The sequence below is a fragment of the Acipenser ruthenus genome, chromosome 11 (assembly GCF_902713425.1).
Source record: "Acipenser ruthenus chromosome 11, fAciRut3.2 maternal haplotype, whole genome shotgun sequence".
NCBI classification, from domain to species: domain Eukaryota; kingdom Metazoa; phylum Chordata; class Actinopteri; order Acipenseriformes; family Acipenseridae; genus Acipenser; species Acipenser ruthenus.
Window position 1 is genome coordinate 7,693,129 of NC_081199.1, and position 27,495 is coordinate 7,720,623.

Genomic DNA, 27,495 nt, shown 5'->3' on the forward strand with positions numbered 1-27,495 from the left:
TAATTGGGGTGATTAATACTTTGTCACATAGCATTTAGCAATACAGTCTGTAACAATGCAAATGATGTACTGTTTATACACTTGTGGTGAATTGCATTTCTCTTTATGCTTCAAAATGTGATTTTAAAAGATTAAAATCTAGGTTACTTATTTAGGTATTGCATCACAGAGTGCTCTTGAGAATTTCCATTAACATTATGGCCTCCATGCCAAGACAGACAGACAGACAGACAGACAGACAGTGATCAAGGCCAAGGGCAGCTTGGCACAGGTCTGAATTATTACAGTTATCTATTACAGTTATTTTTTAGAATCACTTTGTATATCATGTCCTGTTTCAGGTGTCTTTTTAAAGCTCAGAGGCCCAGTGGTCTCTATAGAGCTGTCATGACTCCCATTGCATAGCAGTTTGAGCCACTGCTGGTTTCAATAAGACGCACCTGAGCTTGTTACCCTGTGCACTGTGGCTAATCAAGCTCACAATAAAACCTGGAACTGGTTTCCAACTTTATTTCCACCCCTGTACCTGATTTCTTTCTGACAGAGTTCACGGGAGGCCAAACGATAGAGGAATGTAATCAGCAGACAACACAGAACAATACTGGATATAAGACTGCAGCTTTACCCCCAAAAAATCTGACATTTTTTTGAACCCCCACATACTGTTTCCCCAATTACCAAGATAAGAAGAGTCTTCACTCTTGTACTGCTGTTTGCAATCTGTGATGTTGCCCTTGCTGTTTGTTGTCCTGGCTGGGAATACATAGTGGGATCCTGCCTCATGAAATCGCTGATCAAACCAAAGCTGCTGCCCGACCTTCCTGCTGGCTCGCTGTTCCAGACTTCATTGGGTCAGGGGTCAGGGGTCAGAAGCGTTAAACCCAGGGCTTGGTTTTGTTATTACGTTTTTACGCCAGGGGTAAAATAAAATGAAACTGTGGGTAATTACCACAAAGCAGTGTTGATCTATTTTTTTTCACACAGTGGTAAACTATGTTTTTTTTATTTTATTTTATTAAAGCTGACTTTATTGTGCTGGATTTCTTAAGTCTTTAGTGGAATCATTTGTGCCATAAAATGGCAGTGCAGTTAAAGGGTTCTGGTTGACTCTGGTTAAAATTTGCATGGTAGTTTTGCAGTTTTCTCATGCCTTTCCCATGATTATACCAATAACTTACCAGGGTTTACCATGTTTTAAATATGCTTCACCATGCCTCTCTGGGCTTTACAATGCTTACCTATGCTTTACCATGTCTACATTCTTCTTACTATGGTAAACTTTCGATGAACAGAAAACCATCCTGCACACTGACAAGGGAAAGAACTACGTCTGATGCAGTTTCATGCGTATGTGTACTAAGGGCATCACAAAACGGGGGGGTGGGGGTGGGTGGGATGAAGACAGAAGTAGAAGGAACGAGGAATGCTGCTAAGTCGTCTTGAATTAGCTGATAGAAATAACCGTAGAAGGATGCGCTCCCCCGTTGCCGTGGCGAGGTGAGAGCCGCCTCGAGGGCCTGTCTTGTCAGAGCTGGTTTGCTGTGCCTGGGTTTATTTGGACAGAACGCGGAAGAAAGGGAGCCCTTCACTGCAGCAAAGCAGATGTTCCTCTTGTTTGTGTCTCAGCAGTTTGATGGGAAAGATTGCTCTTCTCCTGCGTGGGGGTGGGGGTTGCAGTGGAAGTCTATTAACCTGACCAGCAGCAGCAGCAGCAGTGAGTAGCAGCATTACCTGGCCACATGCCAGACGCTGTTTGGCTCTGTTTAAACCCAGAAGCCTCCCTGCCAGAAAGCCTGAAAGCTTCTGGGTTTTCGACTCGGGTGCCAGTATTAATGCACCGGCTAGACTAGACTCCCCGTGATTGGCCCGATTGATTCTGGTGATTTGATTTACGATCAATCCCCTCTCAAATTTGGCGTCTCAGAAGCCGGGCTAGTCTTGAACTGCTATGAACAATCTCTTGCCGAGCAGAGAATTAGACCTGATAAGGAATGTATGAAAGGAATCTGAGCTTATCTTAATCACACAGTGTCCCGGTATTGCGTTGTCAGTATGAGGGAGGTGGTTAGAGGGTATAGGGAGGAGGAGGCGGGGGGGGGGCGGGGGGGGCAGTGCAGTCCACAGTCACCAGGCAGAACAGAGTGGATCTATAAATTGATGGAATTCAAAGCCTCCAGTATCGATTACCATTATAGCAAACAGCAGTGCACAGAATGTCTGATTATTTTTAGACAAAGATTCTATGCTCTCAGCAGCAATTCTGCTGATGCTGTCACAGTGTCAGACGTCTGCAGTTGATTGCAATTAGATGCAATACAAAACAAAATAATAATCATTTTATTTTCTTTGTTTTATTACCCTGTGTTCATACAGAGCTAAACCTGCAGGATCAATGGTACACATTATATTGTATAGTGTTTTCTCATTCCTGGCAGCTAAGTTTATGTTTTCCTTTTAAACCTCTCAATGTATCTTTACATGCAAATCTACACTGTCTACATATACCGTCCTATACATAGCAACACATACTTGATACGTGCATATGGATGCTGTACAGCCACAGTGAAGCATCCTTTATGTCACAGTTTTATATCCCTGTTATTTTGTATTCAATTATAACTTTAGCCGTCAATTATTCTAGACTCTCGTTAAAGAAGCCAGCACTCTAGAGTCGTTAGGTGAATATAAACTGTATTCTATTCATAAAAACACATAATTAAATAAACCATTCTCACGAGTTAAATCTTTGAGTAGGATCCACGGTATTTGTTCTTCTCGTCTGGGGTAGGTGAGTGTCTTGGACCTCCTCAGGAGGGTATGAAAACCCTACCTGTCTTAATGAGTTTCTGTGTGGAGCTGCCTATCAATCCACTGTTGCTGCTGCCCTCAGCACAGCTTCTTCTCCCCCCAGAGTGGTCCGGAGTGCTCTGGGTGTGGACCTCAACTTGGCCTCATGTCTATGGAGCCTCTTGAGGGGAAAGTCATCAATTACAGGCTGATGGCTGAGTGGCAGGCTTTTAATCACAGGAGTTAGCTGTCGACAACACACACACACACGCACGCGCACACACACACACCTTTATATTTCTCAAAAATACATATTTCAAAATGCTCTATATCTAGACATGTAGTGAAATGCATTTTCTATATATTTAAACTAATTCGAATCAGAATTCGAATCTCCTAAAAAGATATAATTCACCCCTTTACCTGTAACCCACAGGACTGCACTACTCTCGATACCAGATACACTAAACTATACACCACTAACCTGGCAGTTATCAATGCAGCATGATCGGGGGTGAAGTGAAAAGCAATGGTTTCACCCTGTTATTCTGCTTTGGTAGTAAGTGTATTAGAATTTGGGTAGCACTCCACTGTTGGGACAGACTATAAATGTATTGTATGTCACACTTCCTGTCCTTTTGTCTTTGCATAACCAATGGTCTGTCCCTCCTTCCATATGCAGGTGTTGTTTTTCATGATACTGATGTACTTCGGTTGTGGGTAGCATCTTGTTTCATATTGGATACTACCTCCACTTTTATTTTCCAAAAGTTTTTAAAAAGATTATTTGGCAGCTGAAATGAGTTCTATATGTTTGTTTCTAGTTTCCAAGCACAGTAAAACATGTTTGTCTGAGAGATATTGGAATGTGGATCGATTGCATCGGCTTTCTAGATGTCACATGGCCTTGAACAGAGGGGGAGCAGTGTGTGCGCGTGTGTGGGTGTGAGTGTGTGTGTGCGCGTGCCCAGCACTTCTTCATCTTGGGAGAGCTTCAGACCTAGATTGTATCATAAAATATATATGTAAAAAAAAACAAACAGCTGGATTTAAAAGAACATCCTACTCCCTTAAAGAGATTTACAGCTTTGTACTCAAAGGAACAGTTTGGGGTATATATTATTGGCATCTTCCTGCTTCTAAACTCTGTTAACTTGAAATTAAAGTGCCGTTTTCCTCTGAAAAAAGCTGATTTATGAGTGCTAAGTGTATTTTGTAAGTCATGCTTAGAAGACCCCCTCGGCACTGTTTGATAGATGTCAACCTGCCGTGACGGACTTCAGAAAAGCACCTGGGCCATGCTACTTCAATATTCTCTGCCACTTTTATTTATTTGTATTTTTAACTATGTTGAGCGTGTGAGATGTTGATTTATGACCCTGACGTTGTTTTTTTTCACCCTGTGCAGAAACCCCTTTGCTGAAGCAGGTTTATTGATTATTTCAAATACTGATTATCTAAAAGGCCTCTTGCTTCTTTAGGCATTGGATTTATTGTCGTTTAATTATTTATAGCTGCTGCTTGCAGTGTATCGCTTCTCTCTTTCAAGGCTTCATATATTAGATCTGGCTTTTTTGAATACTGTACAGTTCATATGGCAAGCCCTCTAGCCTGTTTCTCTTTCCTTTCTGCAGAAAGAGCTCAACTCGGTGGCCTCGGAGCTGGCAGCAAGGCAAGAAGAAAGCGAGCACTCTCACAAGCATTTGATTGAACTCAGCCGGGAATTCAAGAGAAATGTACCAGAGGTAAGTATACTCTTTTATGTGATTAACCCAATGTGCATGGCCTTGGCTGATGTGCTTAAGGCAACTGCAGCCCTCAGATACCCCCTTTAACAATACTAACTATTTCTGACATCATTGAATTCCTAGGACAGAGTAACAATGAAATGGACCAATTTGTCAAAAATGATGAACCCACTTGCAGCCGTTCAAAGGGTAATCAGTTGCCAAATGGACACTTGGGAGCAAAAGTAGCAATGAGGCAGAAATAAGGTTCCAGGGGAGCAATCCCAAGAGCAGTCTATGTGACTGATGCTTGGTGTACAGTGTTGAGTGTCACTGGGACTATTTGTTGCATTGACTTTGACCTCCTCTCCCAAATGTCTGTCTGGAAACCATCTTTTTTTAAACTAGACACCGCAATTCCTCCAAAACGGCAGAATCCATTTCTTTCAAATTCTGGAGATGATCAAAGGTGGCCATCGTTTGACTTTTTATTTGGCAGGTGAAAATGCCGTACCCTGCTGTACTGTATATGGTATACAGTATGGAGGTATTGGAAAGAGGCATTTCCACAGATTAAGGCATAAAACCCCTAAATGGTCTGCAGCAACCTAGAAAGCAACCTGGCTTTTTCTTGTCTATGTATGTAAAGCAGGAGGGTCTTTTCCATGCTGTCATGGGTCTAGTTCCTGTTATTGAGGCTTCATTCACTGTCTCATGACCTAACCCCACAGCCACCCCTGCTGGACAGCTGTAGAGCACACCACCTTCCTGCTGTTACTGCAACCCATAGGAAAATTATTATTATTATTATTATTTAATTTTTTTAGCAGACGCCCTTATCCAGAGCGACTTACAATTGTTACAAGATATCACATTATACATATATCACATTATTTTTACATACAATTACCCATTTATACAGTTGGGTTTTTACTGGAGCAATCTAGGTAAAGTACCTTGCTCAAGGGTACAACAGCAGTGCCCCACCGGGGATTGAACCCACGACCCTCCGGTCAAGAGTCCAGAGCCCTAACCACTACTATTTTGAACATTAGGCAAGAGATAACAGGAAGCAGGGTTGTGATACCTGTAATGTTTTAATGTACGTGTCTTTGAATTTCATTTTAGGAAATTCGGGAGATGGTGGCACCCATCCTTAAGAGCTTCCAGTCCCAGGTGAGTGTCCCAGGTTCCTCTCAGGGTAAGGCGGGGGGGAGGGGGGGGCACACCTGTCTGAGGGAGGGGGCACAGATTCACTGGAGCTGTGTCTCCATCTACTGCACACAACCCCCACCTGTAAAAATGTGTGCTTATGTGAGTTTGACAAATCTGCTTTGCAAAGTGTAATGGCACAGTGTCATGACCTCATATTGGACCACATCCACATTGCATTAAAGGGGTTCTGGCTAATGAAATAATTCCATAAATCGTGGTTATATAGGTCTTACACAAGGGAAGCAGCTGATTGGTTATGGTTGTTGGTTACAAAAAAAGAAGACGATGAAGGATTGAGGAGATTTTCTCATTGCTGAGGGGGAGTGACCTGGGAAATGCAAGCACAGTTTATAGGTATACTATAGGAATCTTAAAGGATTTCCTTACATGGTACACTGGCAAGCGTGTGTTCCCAAACCCACATGTGGGTCTCCAGTGGTGAATAAGGTAACAGGAGTGAGAAGCATGTTACTTCCACACTGACGATGGCTTTAGCTGGCACACACGCACACGCTACGGTATAGCCAAGCATAGAGCAGCCTGTGTCATCTTAGAACTTTCTGAAAAAAAACTAGTTTCTTTTCTGTTGTCTTTCACTAATTACAACTAACCAAGAGCGTGATTAAAAGCTGTCAGTGACCTACTTCCAGGAACATGTGCGGTGCATTGGGCAAGACGTTGAAGGGTTAATGAAGTCGACAGCTGTCGCTGGACGGCTTTCTTTTCTGTAACTTTGTTAATGAGGTCCCATCAGACCTGACAAGAGGTGCTAATTTAGCTTTAGAAATGCAGAGGAGATTAAGGACAGAAAGCAGAGTTTATGGCTTAAAATACATCCCATCCTTATTAATCCACTGTCCCTGGGAGCCAAACGTTTTGGGTTTTATAATGAAGTGAGTGCTATAATGAAGATAATTTTAATAGGATTTCCTGTGGAGAGGGGCGACGCGCTGCCTGCCTCATCTCAAAAGTAGCTTTGCTGCAGAGCAAGAGAGAGAGAGAGAGAGAGAGAGAGAGAGAGAGAGAGAGAGAGAGAGAGAGAGAGAGGCCTTTCAAAAGACTACTGAAAGCCTTATCATTAACTACCCAGAGTTTCACAGACGACAAAGACTTTCCTCCTTGGCTAAAATGATGTTGGCCCCCTTCCCTATCCTCTCGTGATCAAAACAATCTGTTATCGTTTTTTGATACATTTTGTATTGATTTGACTCTCTTGTCAACCCTATCTGAAATTCCCAATTTGAATATCGCCTTAACAATCATGAGATTTGAAGACAAATGAATGCTTTTACAGTAAACCTCTCCTGACACCCTTTACATTCTCATCACCCAAACACAACACTAGGAGCGTCCAACAGTGCACATAATCACATGTGTCCACCTATATGAGAAGTTTTTGCCAATGATTTCCCTATCGTTTTTTTTTAAAGTACTTTTAAGTAAACAACACAAGTAGGCAGGCCGTAGCAATATCTCTGCGATCACTTTTACTTGCTTGTTGCAGGAGGGAGCATGATCTGGATACGCTATCAGAGAAATACCGTTTCTCCAGGCAAACGATCTCGAGTAAAAGTTGAGAGATGTGTTCCCCAGGTGATTTATGACCTACTGTAAAAAGTAAAGTAATGTGTTTCTTGTAAGCACTGCAGGGGTTTCTGTAACACATGAAGATTGGAGTCAGTGATCAGCTCTGAGAGAATTTCTTCCAATAATCTGAATTATTCAGATGTTTTTCCTCCCCCCAAAAAAGTTGATTCTGCGCTCCATGCCAGCCAAAAATTAACAAGACATCCAGTTTTTCAGGTTCTGTTTGGCGATGCCAAAAAAAAGAAAACACGGGATCATCCTTCTAATTACCGAAACTTGCTTTACAAAGATAATCCAGAAAGTAATTTAGCGTGCACAATGAAAGTCATCAAGCAGCACAGATGGCAAGTCTGATAAATAGTTTGTAACATGTAATTAGCAGCTTTGGCGGTTTCATATCATTAACCCCCAGAGCTGGGAAATGATCTCCTCATTATTAACTGTAAAAGTACAACTGAGCTGACTAGACAGCAAGCCAGCAAGCTGCTATTAATTACCCACATTTATTAAAGTGATTGTCCGCAAATTTGGTTTTGTTTGGATGCACGCTTGAAAACATCTGAATTAAAGGTTTTCGTTTCTGTAATTGTGTCATCGCTTTCCTCCTAATGGGTGTTTTGTTTGACTGGTTGTTGCTTCTGCAACATACAAAATTGAAAACTGATTCTTTTTCAGTAAGTTGGTTTTATAGCAACAGCAATCTTAAAGGTGTGAGCCAGGTGGGCAGATACTCCCGGACTGGGGGAGTGTCACGAAACCTGTTTCACCAGGCCAGTCGACAAGCTGCTAATGAGGAAGCTGCTGTAAACTAAAAATACAATCGTGTTGCGCTTAGAAAGCAACAGAATGTTATAAAATGCAAATGCTTAAAGGCGCTCCAAATGGAGTGCAGGATGTGCCCTATAGCCTGGAGATCTCAGGTTCGAATCCAGGCTATGTCATTGCCGACAGTTTCCTAGGGGGCGGCGCACATTTGGCCGAGCGCCGCCCGGGGTAGAGAGGGCTTAGGTCGGCAGGGGAATCCACGGTTCACTGCGCACCAGCGACCCCTGTGGCTGATAGGGCGCCTGCGGGTCTGCAGTGGAGCCATTCAGATCTGTGTTGTCCTCCGGCACTATAGGTCTGGTGGCTCCGCTGTGGATCTGCTGTGCGAAAAATGACGTCTTGGCAGGAACACGTTTCGGAGGACGCGTGTTTCAGCCGGGGGGTTAAAATAATAATTGGGCATTCCAAATTGGGGAGAAAACCGGGGTAAAAACCATTGGCGATGACTAAATTAAAAAAAAAAAAAAAAAAAAAAAAAGCAAGTGCTATGTTTCCAACTCATTTAATATGATGTCAAGTCTAAATTTACCAGTCTCATTAAATATGTAAAATACATGCAAGCCTGAAGCTGACATGGCATCGAAAAGTAGGTTGCAAACGTGTGAACTGGAGCGCTCGCAAATTTGAACTTCATAAACCACTTTAATGCAGGGGCAGGACTGGCTGCACCAGCATTGCTACGATATAAACAGGGACAAACACTGATGTATTTACAGGGACAAGCCTTATTTAGACCATGGGGTCTATTTTAATGATCTAAATAGTGGCGGATCCTAATACCACCCCTTTAAAACCTGATTTTCCCTGAATCGCATTTCAATTTTATTTTATGTAGTAATGTAATAAGTGGGTCGATACCTCACCCCAGGGGGAACTCCATTTGGATTTAATATGGAGTTAAACAGTGATGGTCTTTAGATATGCCATAGTTTATAATATTATAATATCTCCCAGAGTCTGCAGAGGAATGTATATATACTGTATATATATATATATAACCCTGCATGTCCAGCCACTTGGAACTGATGTGTTTCAGCACATTTTGCTGTGGAGTTTCATTTTTAACATCCTGACAGTGCAAACCCCATTGCCTCAAGATGTCACACTTGGCTGCCCTGCTGTGCAAATGTTAGCAGTGTGTTAGCTGCCCACAACTCTCTAAGCCGCTGTGTTGATCGTACTGAGCTTTTGAAATGCTTTTATCAGCTCTGTTCTGACCACCAGTGTCTCCCAGTTGTCTTCATGACTGCTAAGGTGCGCCTCTTCTTTTCCTTTTAAAAAAGAAGAAGCCTGGAGAGAGTAGCAGGGCGGCTGCTTTGGGATTCATACAGGCGTGGCAGTAAGACTTCCATTGCAGTGCGGTGTGAGCCATTCCAGGGTGAGCCATTCCAACAGTGGCTGCAGTTGCAGTGTGAGATATAGAATCTCGTAATAGCCTTGCACACTTTATCATGCCCCTTATAATTCCTTTCACTGGCAATTAAGAAACAGCCTTATACACGGCACATTCACTTCTGATACCTAACACCTGACACTATGATACCTAACAGGGTTCATCTCCTATGAATAATATTGCATCATGATATTCTTAAACAACCCCAAATAATGTGGCTGCTTCCCATCCAAAGCTAGCTGTCTAAATAGAAAGTGCAAAAAACATTGCAAGTAGCAGCATGGAGGATCCTGGGAAGAGTAACGCACGGATATGAAGGCTGTTTTTTGTTTTCAGCGACATACAAAATGGAAAAAAGAAAACATCTTGTGATAAGCTGTGAATGCTATGACTGGTGCTGTATGCGTGCGACTCATCAAGATGCAGACAGCAGAATGTGAGAGAGAGCTCTGTGACTTACTTGGCCCTGGGAAGGCTGCTGGCAAGTGCACACTCAAATTAGCCAATAAACATGTGTGAAATCAGTGGTGGCTGCTCAGCAAGCTAATGCCAGCAGAAATATTCATCAGCGCTGTAAGAAAAAACACAAAAAAAACATGCTCTGGGCTTGTCACAGATTTGCTTCATTTTATTTTTTAGGAAATAAATTTCAGATTCGATTATTGTCTCTAAATGTATTGCGCCCACAGAGACAGATTGGCACACTGGCACCATATGTACACTGACTGGCCCCATTCGTGTACCTAATATAGGGGTGGCCCACCGTTTCGCTTGGTCATAGCTTTGAGACGACATGGCATAGACTCCACAAGGTGCTGGAAGGTGTCTTGAGGGATGTTAATCAGTCAGTAATATTTCACACAATTGATACAGAGGATTAGTGAACAGGTTGCTCAAGTTCATCCCAGACATGCTCAACAGGGATGGGTGGCTGTGGAAGAAGCCTGCAGTCTCTGTCATGCTCCTCAAACCACTCGCACACAATTCTTGCACGGTGTATCTGTGCGTTATTGTCTTGAAAGTCACCATCAGGGCACAAATACAGCATTATTCATCCTTCCATAGTAATCCAGGGACCCAGGGTATACTAGGAGAACACGCCCTACACCAGGGCAATGCCAAATCCAATCAGATAGGGAGATCCTTATTAGGTAGCCAGGCAGCGTACAGCTCTAGTGCAAAGATGAGCCAATTTTCTGTGGAATAAAACAAATGGAGATGTACATTAATATTAGTAAGAAACAACTTTGTTATTTCATATTGTTTAGAGTTTATGTTGCCGTTTAAGTGCAAAACTGTTATTTAACAAATTCTACTAGGGACACTAGAAGCGGTATACCCCATGGGATGAAGGAATCTGCATTGTATAGTACAGTCATTTCTGTGTAATCTAGTTGTATTAATTATATATCAAGTCAATACAAAAAAAATACCTAAAGGTAGCTGACATTTTAATTTAATTTAAAAATCAAAAACTAGTAAGTTCAGATTTTAAAGTAAATCTATTGTTTTAATTTAAACTCTAATTGTCTTTTGTCTTGGAAAATAATGTAATATGTAGTTATGATTGATCTGTTAATTAAAATATGCAGAGGAAAAAAAATGTTACTGCAATATTTTTTTTTGTATGGTTTTACAAAACAGACGTGCTTTTTATTATAATTTTTCACAGTGATGTTCTTTGCATTGTGTTCGTAGACATTGTTTTTCAATTTTCATCTGCGTTAAAAGATCGAAGAATCGATACGAAAAGATGGAGCTTTAAATAATAAAGCAGAAAACTTTCATTTTTGATGAACTAAGTATTTTAAGCTTTTAATTTTAGTTTCTAATTCTTAATTTTGGTGTTTTGCTGGAATAGAATACCATATATCACTTAAATATCACACAAATAAGAATATGGGCTTATACCTGGTTATTTGCTGTTTTCTTTAAAGTAGTTACTTCTTTTGTATTTATATATAAGCTAATGAACCACTGAGTATACGCTCCCTCACAGATGAAGAATAAGTGGTAATAAAGGAGATTGTCAGGTATTCAACTCCTTAAAGTAATCATAGCTGAGAAAATAGTTACCAAGGAAGTAAAGCAGTAACAGACTTCCTTGAAAGCAAGGTTAAGCAAACTGAGATCTTACTGTAGTACCAGATGACTGTTTTAAAATACATCTTTGCCTTTGTCTTTAAAAACTACACGTAGCTATAAAAAGGGTATTGTGCTCCATACAGTAGTGTAGTTATTGTATAGGTTGTTAAACTTGTTGTGCTTAAAACTCAAAATATACAGTACTAACGATTCTTTGTAAAAGCTTAAAGTAGGCCAATTAGTACCTAAGGAACACACCTTGTTCCCAGGGATGTCAGCCTAAATGCCAGACCTAGAACTGCTTGGGTCTATTTCTTTATAATGTGACTTGACAGTTTGGGGCTTGCAATGGTGGATCATCCAGAATACTAATTACCATCTGGTGATATTCAAATAATCAACAGGGTGAGCCCTACATACAGTAGTACATTATTTTGGGATGATTTAGGAATTGCATTTGGAATAGGCAACCAGGCTTTATTGCAGTATGTGATCAAGTGACCTGCCAGAACAACTGAAACACCCTTCAGAGTGGGTGCCGTCCCAACTGCCCACAGTGTCCCTGCACTCTGTTGACACTGTTATGGCAGGTTGATGTTTTTTCATTGTATCTCAAATAACTGCTCATGTAATTATGATGGTTTGTTCTGAAGGAAGTTCTTCAGGGTAATCGTAGAATCCAGTATTACTGTAGGTTATCAGTTCACTAAACAGTAATTCAAAATCAATCCAGGGCTCTTTTAATTGCCCTTTCGTAGGTAGGGCTGTTATGAAATAGACACACACCCCCAGTTCTGGTTTACTGCACAATTTCCCATATATACTGTTTCGAAGTAATAGCAGTAGCCATGCATCTTCCTTGTTTTACTTCACCATCCCTTTAATTGGATCCCCAGGTATCAGTGCGGATGCTTGCGCTGTTTACAGAGAGTAATGTCGCCTCACAGTTTATTGAAGCGCTGAAGAGATGGCATGAGAGCAGGTGCTGACCAATGGGATGGGGAGTAGCGTTTCATCTCTGTGTTCAGGGTCTCTTAAAAGTGCAGCACCGCTGGGTCCAGGCAAAGTCATCATACACCTGTGTAATATGAAAGTGTGTGCTGCATATCTCAGGTGCTTCTGATTGCGCTACCCAGCCCCTGTGCAGAGCCCCTCCATTCAGACCCCCAAAGGGACTGTGCTGTGAACTATTCCTCCTAAGAGAAGGGAGAGGAAGGATCGTCATCTTATTCCCTTTTTGATTCAAGGGGAATATCGTCATCTTATTCCCTTTTTGATTCAGTAGTATAGTACTGGACTTCTTGTTCCCTTACTTGCCCTCGTTTGAGTGAAACTGAGCACGCATGCCAGCTGCCTGCCTGTGTAATTTATGTAGAAAGCTGCATGCTAATGGAAGCCTACTTGGGAGTGCCTCCAGTTCACCGGCAGCTCTCTTCAACCGGGCCCTCAGTGTTTTGAGTGGTAGACACGGGAATCGCCACCCTTGAGGTATGTGTGACTTGATTACCAAGGACACTGTCTGTATGCGCTGGCTATGGATATTATTTGGACAACATTAGCAAACATTAATGAATAACTGACTTATACGCTGATTCATACAGGCAATGTCAACTCGTTCTTTTCCTTGAGCGTTTGGTTTTAACATTTTAATGGACCGGATGCAAATGATTTGAATGAACAATTTGTACATTTGCAGTTCTAACAGAGAGGTCCCAAACGCAGTATTAGGCCGGCTCTGGATCACTGTAAAGAGGCCCCCAGCTCGGATAAACTATAGCCAGGTACTGTACCATGACTGTCAGAGATCTACGGACACTGAATGGACAATGCAGTTCTTTTCAATAGCACCGCTTGTCCTGTAATACAGTATTTGAAAATATTAAATGCGGGCAGCGCTGATGGGTTTCAGCTGGTTTGCACTGTTTATGATGGCTTTTGGCATTTGTCACCCCATACAGGCCAGCTAACTACATTACCATATGTGCTGATAACTATACAGTGCATAGCTGAACCATTCCTGATTCCTGATCCATTCCTGATACGAGTTTAACTTGAGCTTGTTACCTGTACAGTGTGGCTAATGAAGCTCCTAGTAAAACCTGGAATGGGTGAGAATGATATGCATTGGGAGTCTTATTTCTATCCCTGTACTCAAAAAATACCTAAAAGTTTTAGACATTGAGGAAATTAGGATTTGTTCTACTAAAATCCCTATATACCAAACATGTTATAGACACCCCATGAAATGTGACTCTACTTGCTTAAAAAAATCCCTGTGACTGCTCCATAGTTTGTATTAACTGCAGCCAGCCCTCCCACAGTATAAAATGTCTTCTGCTGGCCACTCCCCCCATCCGGTTCTTAACAGTGTTTTAAGCCCTCGTGCAGATATGTGAAATCAATAGATTGCACATGCAGTGTTAAGGCGCTACAGGCAGCCTTACCACACGTGCAAATGTTAACAAGGTCAGATCACAACGCTCAAAGACTTCTGTCAGCGCTGTCATTCCACCCACCTGATATTTGCTACTTAAAACATTTAAACAGCTCTGCAGTACAACAAGGAGAAAAATCAATGCAGGATGCATCGCTGGAGGCTCCTTCCTTACGTTGCGCCAGGGATAGGTGGAGGCTTAATGGGAGCTTGATCTCGCTTTCCAGAAGAGGTTACTGCCCGACTCCCCCCTTCCCCAAGCAAGCGCCGGAGAAGGTGTTCTGACTAAATCCAAGGGGATTAAATTCCTCAACACGAGGATGATCATTTCTTAAGCCTGCTTGCTCTTTGATGTTTCTGAGTCTCTTATTGGCCTTTCCAGGTCTCTGTCTCTAAGAACTTTACCTAGAAAAGTATAGATACAGAGTCCAGCCTTTTAATGTCAATTCCAAAAGACTGAGCTGGAAAGGTGACGAGAAGCGGATTCATCAAATAACAAAATAGGCCCTGAAGCACAAACACAGGTGTTGATGCGGATTCCTCTTTGCCTGTGTGAAAGTGCACTGTGCAGTACCATGCACCCAATACTGCATTGATTACAGTGCAATACTTTTCATTATAATATTTCATCATTCAGAACAGTCTGCCGTACAGAACATGCACAACACATTGTACTTTTAAAATGTTAAAAAGCTGTATGTGCAAAAGTTAAGGATTGTGCAGCTGTATATGTCAGAACATTTCACTACTATAACAGCAACTTACTTGCATTTAAACAGCCCAATATTATGCTTTTATTTTGTGTTATATAATAAATATTCTATACCCTCTGTATAATATTGTATCTGCCAGTCATCTCATGATGTACCTGTTATTGGTCACCATTCATTACTGCTTCTGCCTTCATGGGCTTTATCTTTGGGACTATCTCTGAGCAAGCCTGAGGTGGACTTTTTCATGAGGCCGGTATAAAACTGAATGTTAAGAGTGCACTAGGGTTGCCAATTGTCCGGTGCACTGAAACCCAGACACGCATTGCCCTTTAACACTCAGTGCTGTGCCTTTAATCATCAATTGCTGTTGCTAAAACAACGAAAGAGCTGGACAAATTTACATCACCATGACGAGCAGCACAATTACAAATATCGGGTACTCTATTCGGGTACAGAAAGTTATCCGTCTCCATGCCTTATCTCAGGAAGTCTGTTACACTTGCACTTCCTGGGTCATTTCACCTCAGCAATATCTTCTGGGTCAAAGATTGTTACTGGCTGAAAGCATGTCACTCAGTGGGTTGGTTGGTTAATGACAGAAGGGAGCTGTTGAAAGGATCGGTACAATTTCACCCTCCAGCAAGTGAAATCTGAAAGCGTGGTTTTGAAGAGATTTCTTTAACCAAGTATAGTACCAGGTATCAAGTTTTTAAATAAAAATATATATTATTAATACATGTGTTTCTATGAAAACTACACATCTGAGACCTAACGAACGAACAGAAGTGCATTTATTTAGTTAGCTACATGGAAATCAGATGCAAGACAGATAAACTAGATTGATATTAACCAGAGGTTGATTATAACCAAAGTGATATTATCAAGAGCTTGTCCCCATTAACTCCCATTATCATGTGTCCAGAGCATTTCAACACAGTGGTGACAATGTTGTTTGTATTTGTATTTATGTACGTGCCTAATGCTAAGACCAGGAGTACTGTCTGGTGGAGCAGTGCATTAACTACCCAGTCTGGACTGCATCAGTGATGGATGCATTGACCTGATTAGGAAAGCTGCTTGAAAGGGAGTAATACAATAACGTAGCTATGAATGGGAGTCTTAAAGGCTATTACTCATTAATAAGACACTGCAGGGAGTTGGGTTGATGGAAGGTATGTAAAAATAGACTGCCTGCAGCAGACGGGTTTAAATGTTTAATCGAATCATCCAGCTATAATACAGGGCAGCCGCGGAGCTTCGCTCACGGTAACTATAGACCTTATAGAGAATTTGAACTCGCTCGCTCTATAAATAAGTGGGAATGCTAAATGCACAGGCAGGAATATAAATCCATGCTTTAACTCGGGAGTTATTTAAATATGTTTTATTAAGTTGGTTATTTTGATTAAATAATATTAATATAGACTAAACAGCAGCAGGGCAATGTTTGGATTATAGATAGTAATAAATACTGTACCTTACTTGTTGCTGGGAAACATCAGCTTCAATGAATAATGAAGACGAGTTCTCATTCCAAGGCCAAACACAGACAGACAGACAGACAGACACACACACACACACACACACACACACACACACACACACACACACACACCCAGAAACACACACACACACACACACACACACACACACACAGAAACACACACCACACACACAGAAACACACACACACAAACACACACACACACACACACACACAGAAACACACATACACACACACAGAAACACACAGAAACACCATACACACACAACCCCCCCCCCCCACACACACACATACACAGAAACACACACCAACACACACACACAGCCTTTCTTGTTTTGAAATCAACACATTCAAAAAAAGGTGTGTTTTGATTTATTTAATACCTGCTGACAATTACTTCTTAAATGCAGTTTCGACACACCACTGTGCTATATCACTGTCTAGGCGTTTTGCTGTGTTGCTGGTATGCAAAGGAATCCTATTGCCTCCCTGTGCATTTAGCATGGGACGTACAGAGCAGGAACACTCCTGTCAGTCAGCAGCTTGAATTAAAATTTTATCACTCATTTATCAATAGTTTTCTTTTAAAAATTGGTAAGAAGCTGGCATGATGTCCTGTTATAATGAAACAAAGGCCACGCTGACACGTGTAATTAATTAGGCCATTATGCATTCTGCAATGATAATTGCTTTACTGGAAAGTCACCAGCCATGAAAAAAGACTCCTTGGTATACACGCCATCCATCAATGTGAGCATTTCCTGTGCAGCTGTGCTTTCTCACCTTCACTCGCTTTACAATGGGAAGGAAAATCACAAACTAATGATACATCAATAGATAAGCCGTGATCCTGGTACTTGGCATGCTTCAAGCTGCTGCTGGAGATCGGTGTGCACCACGCAAATGCAATTTATGGCTTTTTTTTGCAGGGTGTCTGTCTATAAAAATCCCATTCTGAGGTATGTCGGTGTGTCACTCCTGTTAACGGTACGACAGTCAAACTGACAGGCTGTTTTACTGTTTATTGATGGTTTGTGCTTGGAGTACTAACAAAACAACAGCTTGACAAAAAGGACAACATATATTTTGAATTGATTTAAGTCAGTAGGCCACTGCCAGCAGGGTATGATCACAAATGCCCCTTGGTTTACTGTCAGTTTAATATTCGAATATTTTAAATAGAAGCCCATTTAAAAATCTCTGCATAATGCCAGGGTAATGAAAACCTGTGTAGCAGTGCATCAGGTGAGGTGAACTTTTCTTTCTTTAAAAATGTGTAAAATGCCAGAGAGGATCAGTGATTCGTTTAGGGTCTATAATCTTGTGTGGTAAGGTCAAGAGGACCAAGGACACCACAGTAAAAATGTTTTTATCTATTTAAGTATTTATAACATATCTGTAAATGTTGTTACTGAAATTATACATTTTACACAATATATTAAGCATCTATCAAGTGTTAATATAGTATTTATAAATGTGTGTGGGGGGGGGGGGGGGTCTCATGGAATTGTGGGGGTTTGTGACATCACAGTACAACAATCTGAGCACCTTCAGTGGGGAGGAAGGGGGCTAGCTGAAGATTCTAATGAAATCAGTCACTGGTATGATGCAGGCTGTTTTTATTTCATGATTGACATGTCGAGCTGATTTGAAGCGACAGGACTTGATTTGTGTTGTGTGATGCTGAATGCTCACTTTGTAAAGTGGAGCTCTCCATCAGAAACTGAGGAAAAGATACAATAAAGATTAGAGGGCACATTTGGTGCAGTGTTTTGTGGTGATGGTTACAAAGATTCTGATTTGATTGGGACCTTTCTGTTCTATTTTAAAAAAATAAAACCAGTAAGAAATACAGGTCAGTTAAGCGCCACACCGCAATCACTGTCAAATTATACATCGTTTCACTGGCCTGAATGATCTGGAAATGATTGGCTAACAACTACCAGTAGTTTATAATTCTTAGTAACATGTAAGAGACAAGAAGCTAAAAGTAATGGACCTCATTCACCAAACTTAAAGGACTGTTTAAATAAAAAAAAAATGAGGTCTCTTTTAGAACAGTCATCCAATGTTTGGGAATAGGGCCCAACACCACAAACTAGGAATACAGTACTGCTTCATTTTAACCCTAAGCTGATGAATACAAACCTAAAGTGGTATATAATAAAACAAATTATAAAATATGAATAAAATAGTTTATGAGATTAAACCTCTACACCATGTCATAGAGAGACATGGACAGACAGACAGTAGAGTGTTATAGAGAGACAAATGGACAGACAGACAGACAGATGTGCATGACTCTTTAATTGACTCAAGATTTGTGAACATAGCCCTCAGTCAACATTTGGGGTGATGCCTTAATCAGTGTCTATTGTTTTTCTGCACTGGCTCCTCATGAGGGTCTGTTTGGAGCTGGAGTGGAGCCGGGGCTCAGTCTGCAGTTCAGGGGTACCCGGGATTGTGGGGGTGACCTTTCCCTCTCTCCTGTGGGTGCCGAGCGATTTAAATTCCACAAGAGCCTTCCATCACAGCACACACAGCCTGCAGCATGCTGCCAAGCTGGCAAGGTTAAAAATGAGGATTTCAAGTGATAATTGCATAAGCACCAGTTGTGATAATTGTAATTGATGATTACATAATTGATAATTGCAGGCTTGCCAATCTGAGCAGCTTGAGTTTTTACTAAAATAAGCCTTTGGTTCTGCGCACGGATGGCACAGAACTGGCAGGCGTGTTTCTTTGTTATTTATATCTGAGGTAAGAGGGATGAGGGCTGAGGGGCGTGTTCCTCTTAAAGGAACAGTACTATCACACTTTAAAACAAGAGGATGGACTTTAAAGGGGAGTACATATTCACTGAAATTGTATTCCCTGTTGTGTTCCAGTGAAGTGACTGGGATACCTTCCACACTCACGCATGTGTGTGAATAACTGCTTGTTGTAATGCTTCACCTGTATTGTTTATTGTAATACAATTTCCAAAAAAAGACTACACTTCTGCACTGTTTGAAGATTAAAGTAAACCAGGGCAGAAATCCTCACGGCACATATTTTACTCTTCTTACTGTTTTATTTTCTGTTTTAATTCACCGTAATTGAAAGTTTACATGACTTTATATTGTTTAGCTATTTAGTGTACACAAAGAGAACAAAAAAACCATTGAGTTTTTAATTCAGGCCTTTTAAATGTGTTTTTAATTTTGTAACTTTAAAGGAAACAACCTACGTCCTGGATTGAAAAGCTCCCCTAAACAGAGCATCTGAATCTGGACTTCTCACAAGAGCGCCTATGCAGTGTATCAGGCCTAGAGCAGTTAGATGTTTTGTTTACTGTAGTTGGCTGTAAAATGGGAAGTAGCACATATCTAAACTGTGGATTGTACAAACCCATAATCTTCTAAAATATTTTTGAATCCAGAATGAATGTTTTTAAAACTGCTGGAGTAGTCAGAATTCTGGAAACTCATAAGAGTCAAGGCTGTCCCCAGTGCTGCTTTCACAATATTTACATAATCTTCATAGCAGGCTCTTAGATAATAGTAGGTGTTTCAGCCAATTTGCATGGTACAAGAGATAAAACAAAATCCCCATCCAATTCACACTATGCATCTACAAGTGCTTTGAGGATCTTGCACAAGGTAGATGATATGCATGCCAAGCATTGCATGTGAAGGTAACAGGGTGTGATTGATATCTCTGCACTCGATCTCAGATGGGTTAATGGTTTGACTGCAGAGATAATATTTCTGCGCTGTTTGGAGAATTATAGGAAATAAGGATACACAGCCATGGGTCTTTGAATGGGCTTCATTCAAATCTAAAGGAAAAGTATACAAAGCTAAAGCAACATGACAAGGGGAGCAGTGAGAACTCTCCAATACTGATGAGAGAGAAACCTTGAATATTACCCCATTAAAGGGCAATTTGTGGATTATTGACACGCCAAAATGTACCACTATGTACATGCCCAAGGGGGCCAAAAGAGGCTTAACTATTTCAGTGTCTTTGATGAGAGGCGAACATAGCACGTGTGAACATGTTTAACAGAAAGTCTGTAACAGTGTGCAACCTTTAAAACAATAAGTGAGATCTCTTTAAAAAAAAGAGACACAGTGCCACTTGGGGTCTCCCTGTTTTCTCACTGGGATGTTGAAATCATGTGATATTTCTTAGTAAATATCTGAAACAGTAAGTATAACCCTTATAAATGTATATAACACTTGTTAGAAATCATTACCCAACTATCCCTGTAATGGAACTGTGTTTAAATGTGGAGCAAAGAACGCATTTTATCAATTGTAATAAAATCAAATTGATTCCCTATACAGAAAGAAACAAAGAAACACACACACACGCGCGCACACACACACGCACGCACACACACACATGCACGCACACACACAAGAGCAATGGCAGAACTCTGCAGATTGTTGCACCCGCATCAATCCTGTCTGTTGCCTTCCCAGTTTACATGAACTCTTTGCAGCTTAGCAGCTGGGTGATGGACAGGATTTAGCTGATCTTTATGATATTTCTTTTAACTTGATGCTTTCTGTCAGTCCCCGTGTGGGTATTTCAGTAGCTTCAAGTAAGTCATGTGTACAGTACTGGAGTTGGGTTTTTGTCAGCAGTCTCCATTACTGTACATCTACAGCTGTGGCCAAAAGTTTAGCATCACCTAGAATTTTAAGATTGATACATCATTAAAAAAACAAAACTATGTGAACATAATTTAGATATTTTATTTAACATCAATTATCACAGCATAACAGTTAAAAAAAAAGGTAATATGTGGTGTCTGAAATATTCCTTTTTGCAACCTACAGCAATTGAACAGAAATGATTTACAAAATCTTAAGTGTACTCCTATTTTTTGGAAAGGTGAAGAGTACATGGTAACACTATGAAATAAGAAACAAGCAACTTGAGAGTGCTTAAGACTTCCTGTATATTACTGTATAGAAATATTATTCCTTAAGTGTTCGGTTCTGGTTGTGTTCATTGAAAATATGCCCTGAGTGGGGCTCCCGAGTGGCGCATCCAGTAAAGGCGCTCCTCGCAGGATGTGCCCTATAGCCTGGAGATCGCTGGTTCGAATCCAGGCTATGTCACAGCTGACCGTGACCGAGAGTTCCTAGGGGGCGGCGCACAATTGGCTGAGCGCTGTCCGGGTAGGGAGGGCTTAGGTCGGCAGGGGAATCCACGGCTCACCGCGCATCAGCGACCCCTGTGGCCGATAGGGCGCCTGTGGCTCTGCAGCGGAGCCGCCAGATCTGTGTTGTCCTCTGGCACTATAGGTCTGGTAGCATTGCTGTGGATCTGCAGTGCGAAAAATGACGGCTTGGAAGGAGCACGTTTCGGAGGACTCGTGTTTCAGCCTCCGTTTCCTGAGTCGGCGGGGGGGTTGCGAGCGGTGAGCCGGGGATACAGATAATAATTGGGCATGCTAAATTGAGGTAAAAATAATTGGCGACGACTAAATTTATAAAAAAAAAAAAAAAAAAGAAAGAAAATATGCCCTGAAAGTCTGCCATAACCCAGTCTGCAGGGTGAGGGGCCACCGTGGGCAGCGAGGACTGATTCAGCATGACAGGTATGAAATATCCATGACAATTCCTCAATGATTACCACTTCCACAATGGGTTGCAGAGTCATCACAGCACTATGTACATTTCTCTATACACGCTATTCCATTTGAAGTATGGAATAAACCCAACCTGGCCGTTGTGCATACTAACACATACTGTACTCACTGTGCCATGCAAACGTATTCATACAGCCCCGGGTCACAGTGTTGAAATGCTTTGTGAAAACTGCTGTTGCAGCAGTGACTGCTTTACCCATTGCTACAGCAATCAATAAGGTTCAGTGTGAGCACTGAAACAGAGCCTTTTAATGAGGCTTGGGAACATAAATATCCAAACATGGAGACAGGGTGGTGTGTAATTACAGGACCAGCCAAATGTATTCATACAGGTGCCCCGAAAATAGGTTGGGTTCTTTTGGGTCTCCTAATTCATTTTTAAATGGTTCTAACACCTGCAGAATACTCCAGCCAATCGCATGTTTTTTGCTGAGCCGAATGGATGTGCAAGCTTTGTTTATTGCCCGGTCTCATAATGAAAACTAAGGTTGGCTCAGCAGGTCGGCCAGGGTGTCCTCGGCTCAACGTGCACCAGCGACCCCTGTAGACTGGCCAGGTGCCTGCGGGCTTGCCTGTAAGCTGCCCAGAGCTGCGTTGTCCTCCGACCTTGTAGCTCTGGGTTGGCTGCATGGCGGGCTCGCAGAGTGAAAAGAAGTTGTCGGCTGACGGCACATGCTTCGCCACTCCCGAGTCAGCGCAGGGGTGGTAACAGTGAGCTGAGCCCAAAAATACAATTAGACATTTCAAATTGGGAAATAAAATGGGGTAAAATCAATTGGTGACTACTAAGTTTAAAAAATAAATAAATAAATAAATAAAGATCCGGTAGGCCTAGATGTGTCAGCCCGAGATCCTGTCTGAAAGAGCTTTTGAAGTGAGCTTTGAAAAACAGGTACAAGGCGATACAGCAAAACAAATTGATTCCAAGCTTCAGCATAAACTTTTGTAACGGGATCACCTGTCAGTAGTAAGCCTTCATTGAAGTCACTTCAGTCAGTTTAAAAATAAAAAACTGACAGGTATGTTGTTTATGACAGAGGCAGTGAAAAGGTGAATCAAATGCAACAAAAGCAAGCGCAAAAAAAACTGAAAACTGGGAGCCTGGTAAAAGGAAGGCCAGTGATACTGCCAACCATGGTGATAATGACACCTTCTCCAGCCTCTCCGTTACAGGTGTAAGGAAGTCCACGGGTTCTATTAGCACTGCAATGAAAATCTAATACAAGTTTGATTACAATGCTGCTTCTCTTCTAGGTGGTAGCACTTAGTAAACGAAGCAAAGAGGCTGAAGCCGCCTTTCTGGGTGTTTACAAGCAGTTCATTGAAGCACCAGGTAAGGATGCTCTTCTAGTTCCTTTTTTTTTACCATACCTTTATGATTTTTGCAATAGTACAAAAAAAGGTCATAATGCTGTTTCTGTAGTGAGGAAATTTAGATAGCAGGGCATTTAGCATTCAACAGATGAGGTTAATTTAGCTGAAAATGAACCTTCGGCTCAACCTAACCGTCATCGCGGTCTGTCAGTTATCTAGCCGGTAATGACCACTGCTCAGGACATTAATGCTTAATGATGTGCTGGAAAAAATCAGTTTTGCCTATAAAAACCAAGGCGATACTAATGTTTCCATGCTTCTCTTCAGAGAGTGTGAAACCTAAAAATCTGAAAAACATCATTTCCTGACTGGTATCAGCAGTGTCCTGAAGTTTTGCAATATTTATTGAATGAGTGGCCATCTCATGTATTTGTAATCTGGTGACAGACTCAATTCATCTTAAAATTCTGAGCTCATTAATCTTAATGCTGCCATTACTGTTCATTGAAGAGGGGGGGCTTTTTGATTACTAAAGATTATTCTGCCACCTTAGAGGCAGCTAAACGAAGGCCAATGCAAAGGCCAGGAGAAAAAACAATGTGTGGTCAATATTGCTAAACTGTAAGTGTAGGGGAGAAACGGGGTAGAGCAGCTGGCAGACACTTAACACACTGCTTATCAATAATCTAACATTATGAGCTCCAGCGTATTATGTAAAGAAAGAAATCATATATATATTTAGTTGCATGTGTTTTGAATGAAAGGGTGTCCATACTGCTAGAACAACATATGGGGAATAGAAACTACAGCTATGGCCAAAAGTTTTGCATCACTTACAATTTTAGGATTAAGATATAATTTAAAAAGAAAGAACGGTATGAACATATTTTAAATTTTTTATTTAACATCATATAATCAAAGAAACTACAAAATGATATCGCAAAAGTCTGCCATAATAGTAGTGCAGTATTTCATATTAGATTAAATGTCACATTTTTCAATTTTTATCAGTTTTTCCTTAAGCAGATGGAAAACTACAAAGCGGTATGTAATTCAATATGTTAACGTAACATTTTTCAGCAGGTTTCCTTCCTTGTGAAGTAAAATTGGTTAATTCTATAGGGTGATGCTAAACTTTTGGCCATAGCTGTACTTAGTGATAAAGTAGGGTGTTTGAAACACACTCTCGCTAAGTTGCTGATCTTGGTTGGGGGCCCACAGGGAGCTCTGCTTTGACCTTTGCACTCTGTCAGGGTTTAGAGAGGAATGTCAGTTGGAGCCAATTCGCCTCATCTTGTCTCAACATGAATGTGGGTCTCTGCAACTTTATGTAACTGAGGGTGTGATACACTGAATGTCTTGACTCAGCTTCATACTAAGTCTGTTCTGATTCCTCATTTAGGCCTCTTCTCAGGAGGGTAGCACCCCTATCTTAGAGGAAGTCTCTGGGGTGCAGTCTCAGAGGCCCAGAGCAATTAATTCCCGTCCCCACACAGCATGTGACAATCTGAGTGGAATGGAGGGGTTTTACCCTTCCTCAAGAGGGCCCTGGCTTAAAGACGTGTTTTTCAAGTGCAACTGAACCACTTTTGTCAGTCCTGGTCTTGTATATATGAAGGGGAGGGAGTAAGACAATGGCACACCGCAGTGGTCTCCAGTAATCCAGCGCTCACACTTCAAATGAAAACTCAGGGAACCGAGGAGTTACGTGGGAGGACAAACAAACAACACGCTGTGGGTGGGAATGCTTTCAAGAGAAGCCCTAAGCGCTACTCTCCAGACGGCAGTGTGTGTTTGTGTGCTTTGGAGAGGAAAACAACAGGAGAGAGAAAGCATTCAGTTGCACCTGCTCTTTCAGAATCCCTGACTATACCCCACACTATCCAGTTTGCAAAGCTTACTGGTTGGGTCAGGGTTTAAAGTTTACGACACGTAGAATGCAGGTGTACCCATCAGGAAATTGTAGTGTTGTACCTTCAGAGATGAAAATGAAAAGTTTGAACTGCCTAATGATAAAGGAGACGTGAGGTGGCAGGGTATGGACTTCAGGAGAGTTAAATTAAAAAAATAAAGGCTGGAAGGCTTTTTCTGAAGCCTTGGTTATTTCCTGTTAAGGTAGGAAAACCCTTGTTACTAAAAATGGCAAACAAAGAATAAACAATAGAGGCATATTGGCATAGGGAACTGAATAAATATTGAGGCATTCCATTACGCGGGTAATGTTTCAAAGAGCAAAAGCATGAATGCCATATGCCAATGTACTGAGGTGCTTTTGTCAATGAAAAAGTCAACAGAAGCCTTTGATAAATTTGTAGGTGGCACAAAGCCTGAATAAACATTTTTTTTTTATTACTAATCTGATTTTGAATGGCTGGTGTCAACACAAATCTTCAGACTCTAATGCAGTTTGTGTTGTTAAGCTCTGTTTGCACGGGTGTATGTAATTACCAAATGAAGCCATAAATCCTTTTAAAAACTGTTTGCACAGATGTGCGCGAAGTGAGAAAAAAAAACATGTTAAAAGCTTAATGAATGTCATTGCTGTAGGAAGGTGGTTTAATTTAGGGCTCCTTGCAGTTTGTGATTGCTGAATTCGTGACTACATTGTGGAGCTGGCTTACTTGGGCTTGTGGTGTAGCTCTGATATTGAGACTATAACTAACAAGCAGATGTCCAGACAGCTCCTATCTATTGCAATTTGTGTTAAACCATTTACTGCCTAGTGCACACAGTTAGGGCTAGCACAAGGTGACTTTACCATTTGCATCACCTCGAATTTTAGGATTGAGACATGATAATACAATATATATATATATATATATATATATATATATATATATATATATATATATATATATATATATACAGTACTGTGCAAAAGTTTTAGGCAGGTGTGAAAAAATGCTGTAAAGTAAGAATGCTTTCAAAAATAGACATGTTAATAGATTAACTAAATGCAAAGTGAGTGAACAGAAGAAAAATCTAAATCAAATCCATATTTGGTGTGACCACTCTTTGCCTTCAAAACAGCATCAATTCTTCTAGGTACTCTTGCACAAAGTCAGGGATTTTGTAGGCGTATAGTCAGGTGTATGATTAAACAATTATACCAAACAGGTGTTAATGATCATCAATTCAATATGTAGGTTGAAACACAATCATTAACTGAAACAGAAACAGCTGTGTAGGAGGAATAAAACTGGGTGAGGAACAGCCAAACTCAGCTAACAAGGTGAGGTTGCTGAAGACAGTTTACTGTCAAAAGTCATACACCATGGCAAGACTGAGCACAGCAACAAGACACAAGGTAGTTCTACTGCATCAGCAAGGTCTCTCCCAGGCAGAAATTTCAAGGCAGAGAGGGGTTTCCAGATGTGCTGTCCAAGCTCTTTTGAAGAAGCACAAAGAAACGGGCAACTTGAGGACCGTAGACGCAGTGGTCGGCCAAGGAAACTTACGGCAGCAGATGAAAGACACATCATGTTTAGTTCCCTTCGCAATCGGAAGATGTCCAGCAGTGCCATCAGCTCAGAATTGGCAGAAAACAGTGGGACCCTGGTACACCCATCTACTGTCCGGAGAAGTCTGGTCAGAAGTGGCCTTCATGGAAAACTTGCGGCCAAAAAGCCATACCTCCGACGTGGAAACAAGGCCAAGCAACTCAACCATTGCACGAAAACACAGGAACTGGGGTGCAGAAAAATGGCAGCAGGTGCTCTGGACTGATGAGTCAAAATTTGAAATATTTGGCTGTAGCAGAAGGCAGTTTGTTCGCCGAAGGGCTGGAGAGCGTACACGAATGAGTGTCTGCAGGCAACAGTGAAGCATGGTGGAGGTTCCTTGCAAGTTTGGGGCTGCATTTCTGCAAATGGAGTTGGGGATTTGGTCAGAATTAATGGTCTCCTCAATGCTGAGAAGTACAGGCAGATACTTATCCATCATGCAATACCATCAGGGAGGCATCCGATTGGCCCCAAATTTATTCTGCAGCATGACAACGACCCCAAACATACAGCGAAAGTCATTAAGAACTATCTTCAGCGTAAAGAAGAACAAGGAGTCCTGGAAGTGATGGTATGGCCCCCACAGAGCCCTGATCTCAACATCATCGAGTCTGTCTGGGATTACATGAAGAGAGAGAAGCAACTGAGGCTGCCTAAATCCACAGAAGAACTGTGGTTAGTTCTCCAAGATGTTTGGGCAAACCTACCTGCCGAGTTCCTTCAAAAACTGTGTGCAAGTGTACCTAGAAGAATTGATGCTGT

The 27,495-nt window shown here is 41.4% G+C and overlaps 1 protein-coding gene across 1 annotated transcript in view; it reads left to right on the top strand.

The window, feature by feature from the left end:
• The window catches only part of LOC131739409 (homeobox protein cut-like 2), a 103,946-nt gene that overhangs the window by 49,769 nt on the left and 26,682 nt on the right, over window positions 1-27,495 (top strand). Inside the window, exons 2-4 of the mRNA XM_059033222.1 lie at window positions 4,422-4,532; window positions 5,643-5,690; window positions 23,171-23,249. Of these exons, the coding sequence (XP_058889205.1) occupies window positions 4,422-4,532; window positions 5,643-5,690; window positions 23,171-23,249 (238 nt within the window). The remainder of the gene's footprint in view (window positions 1-4,421; window positions 4,533-5,642; window positions 5,691-23,170; window positions 23,250-27,495) is intronic.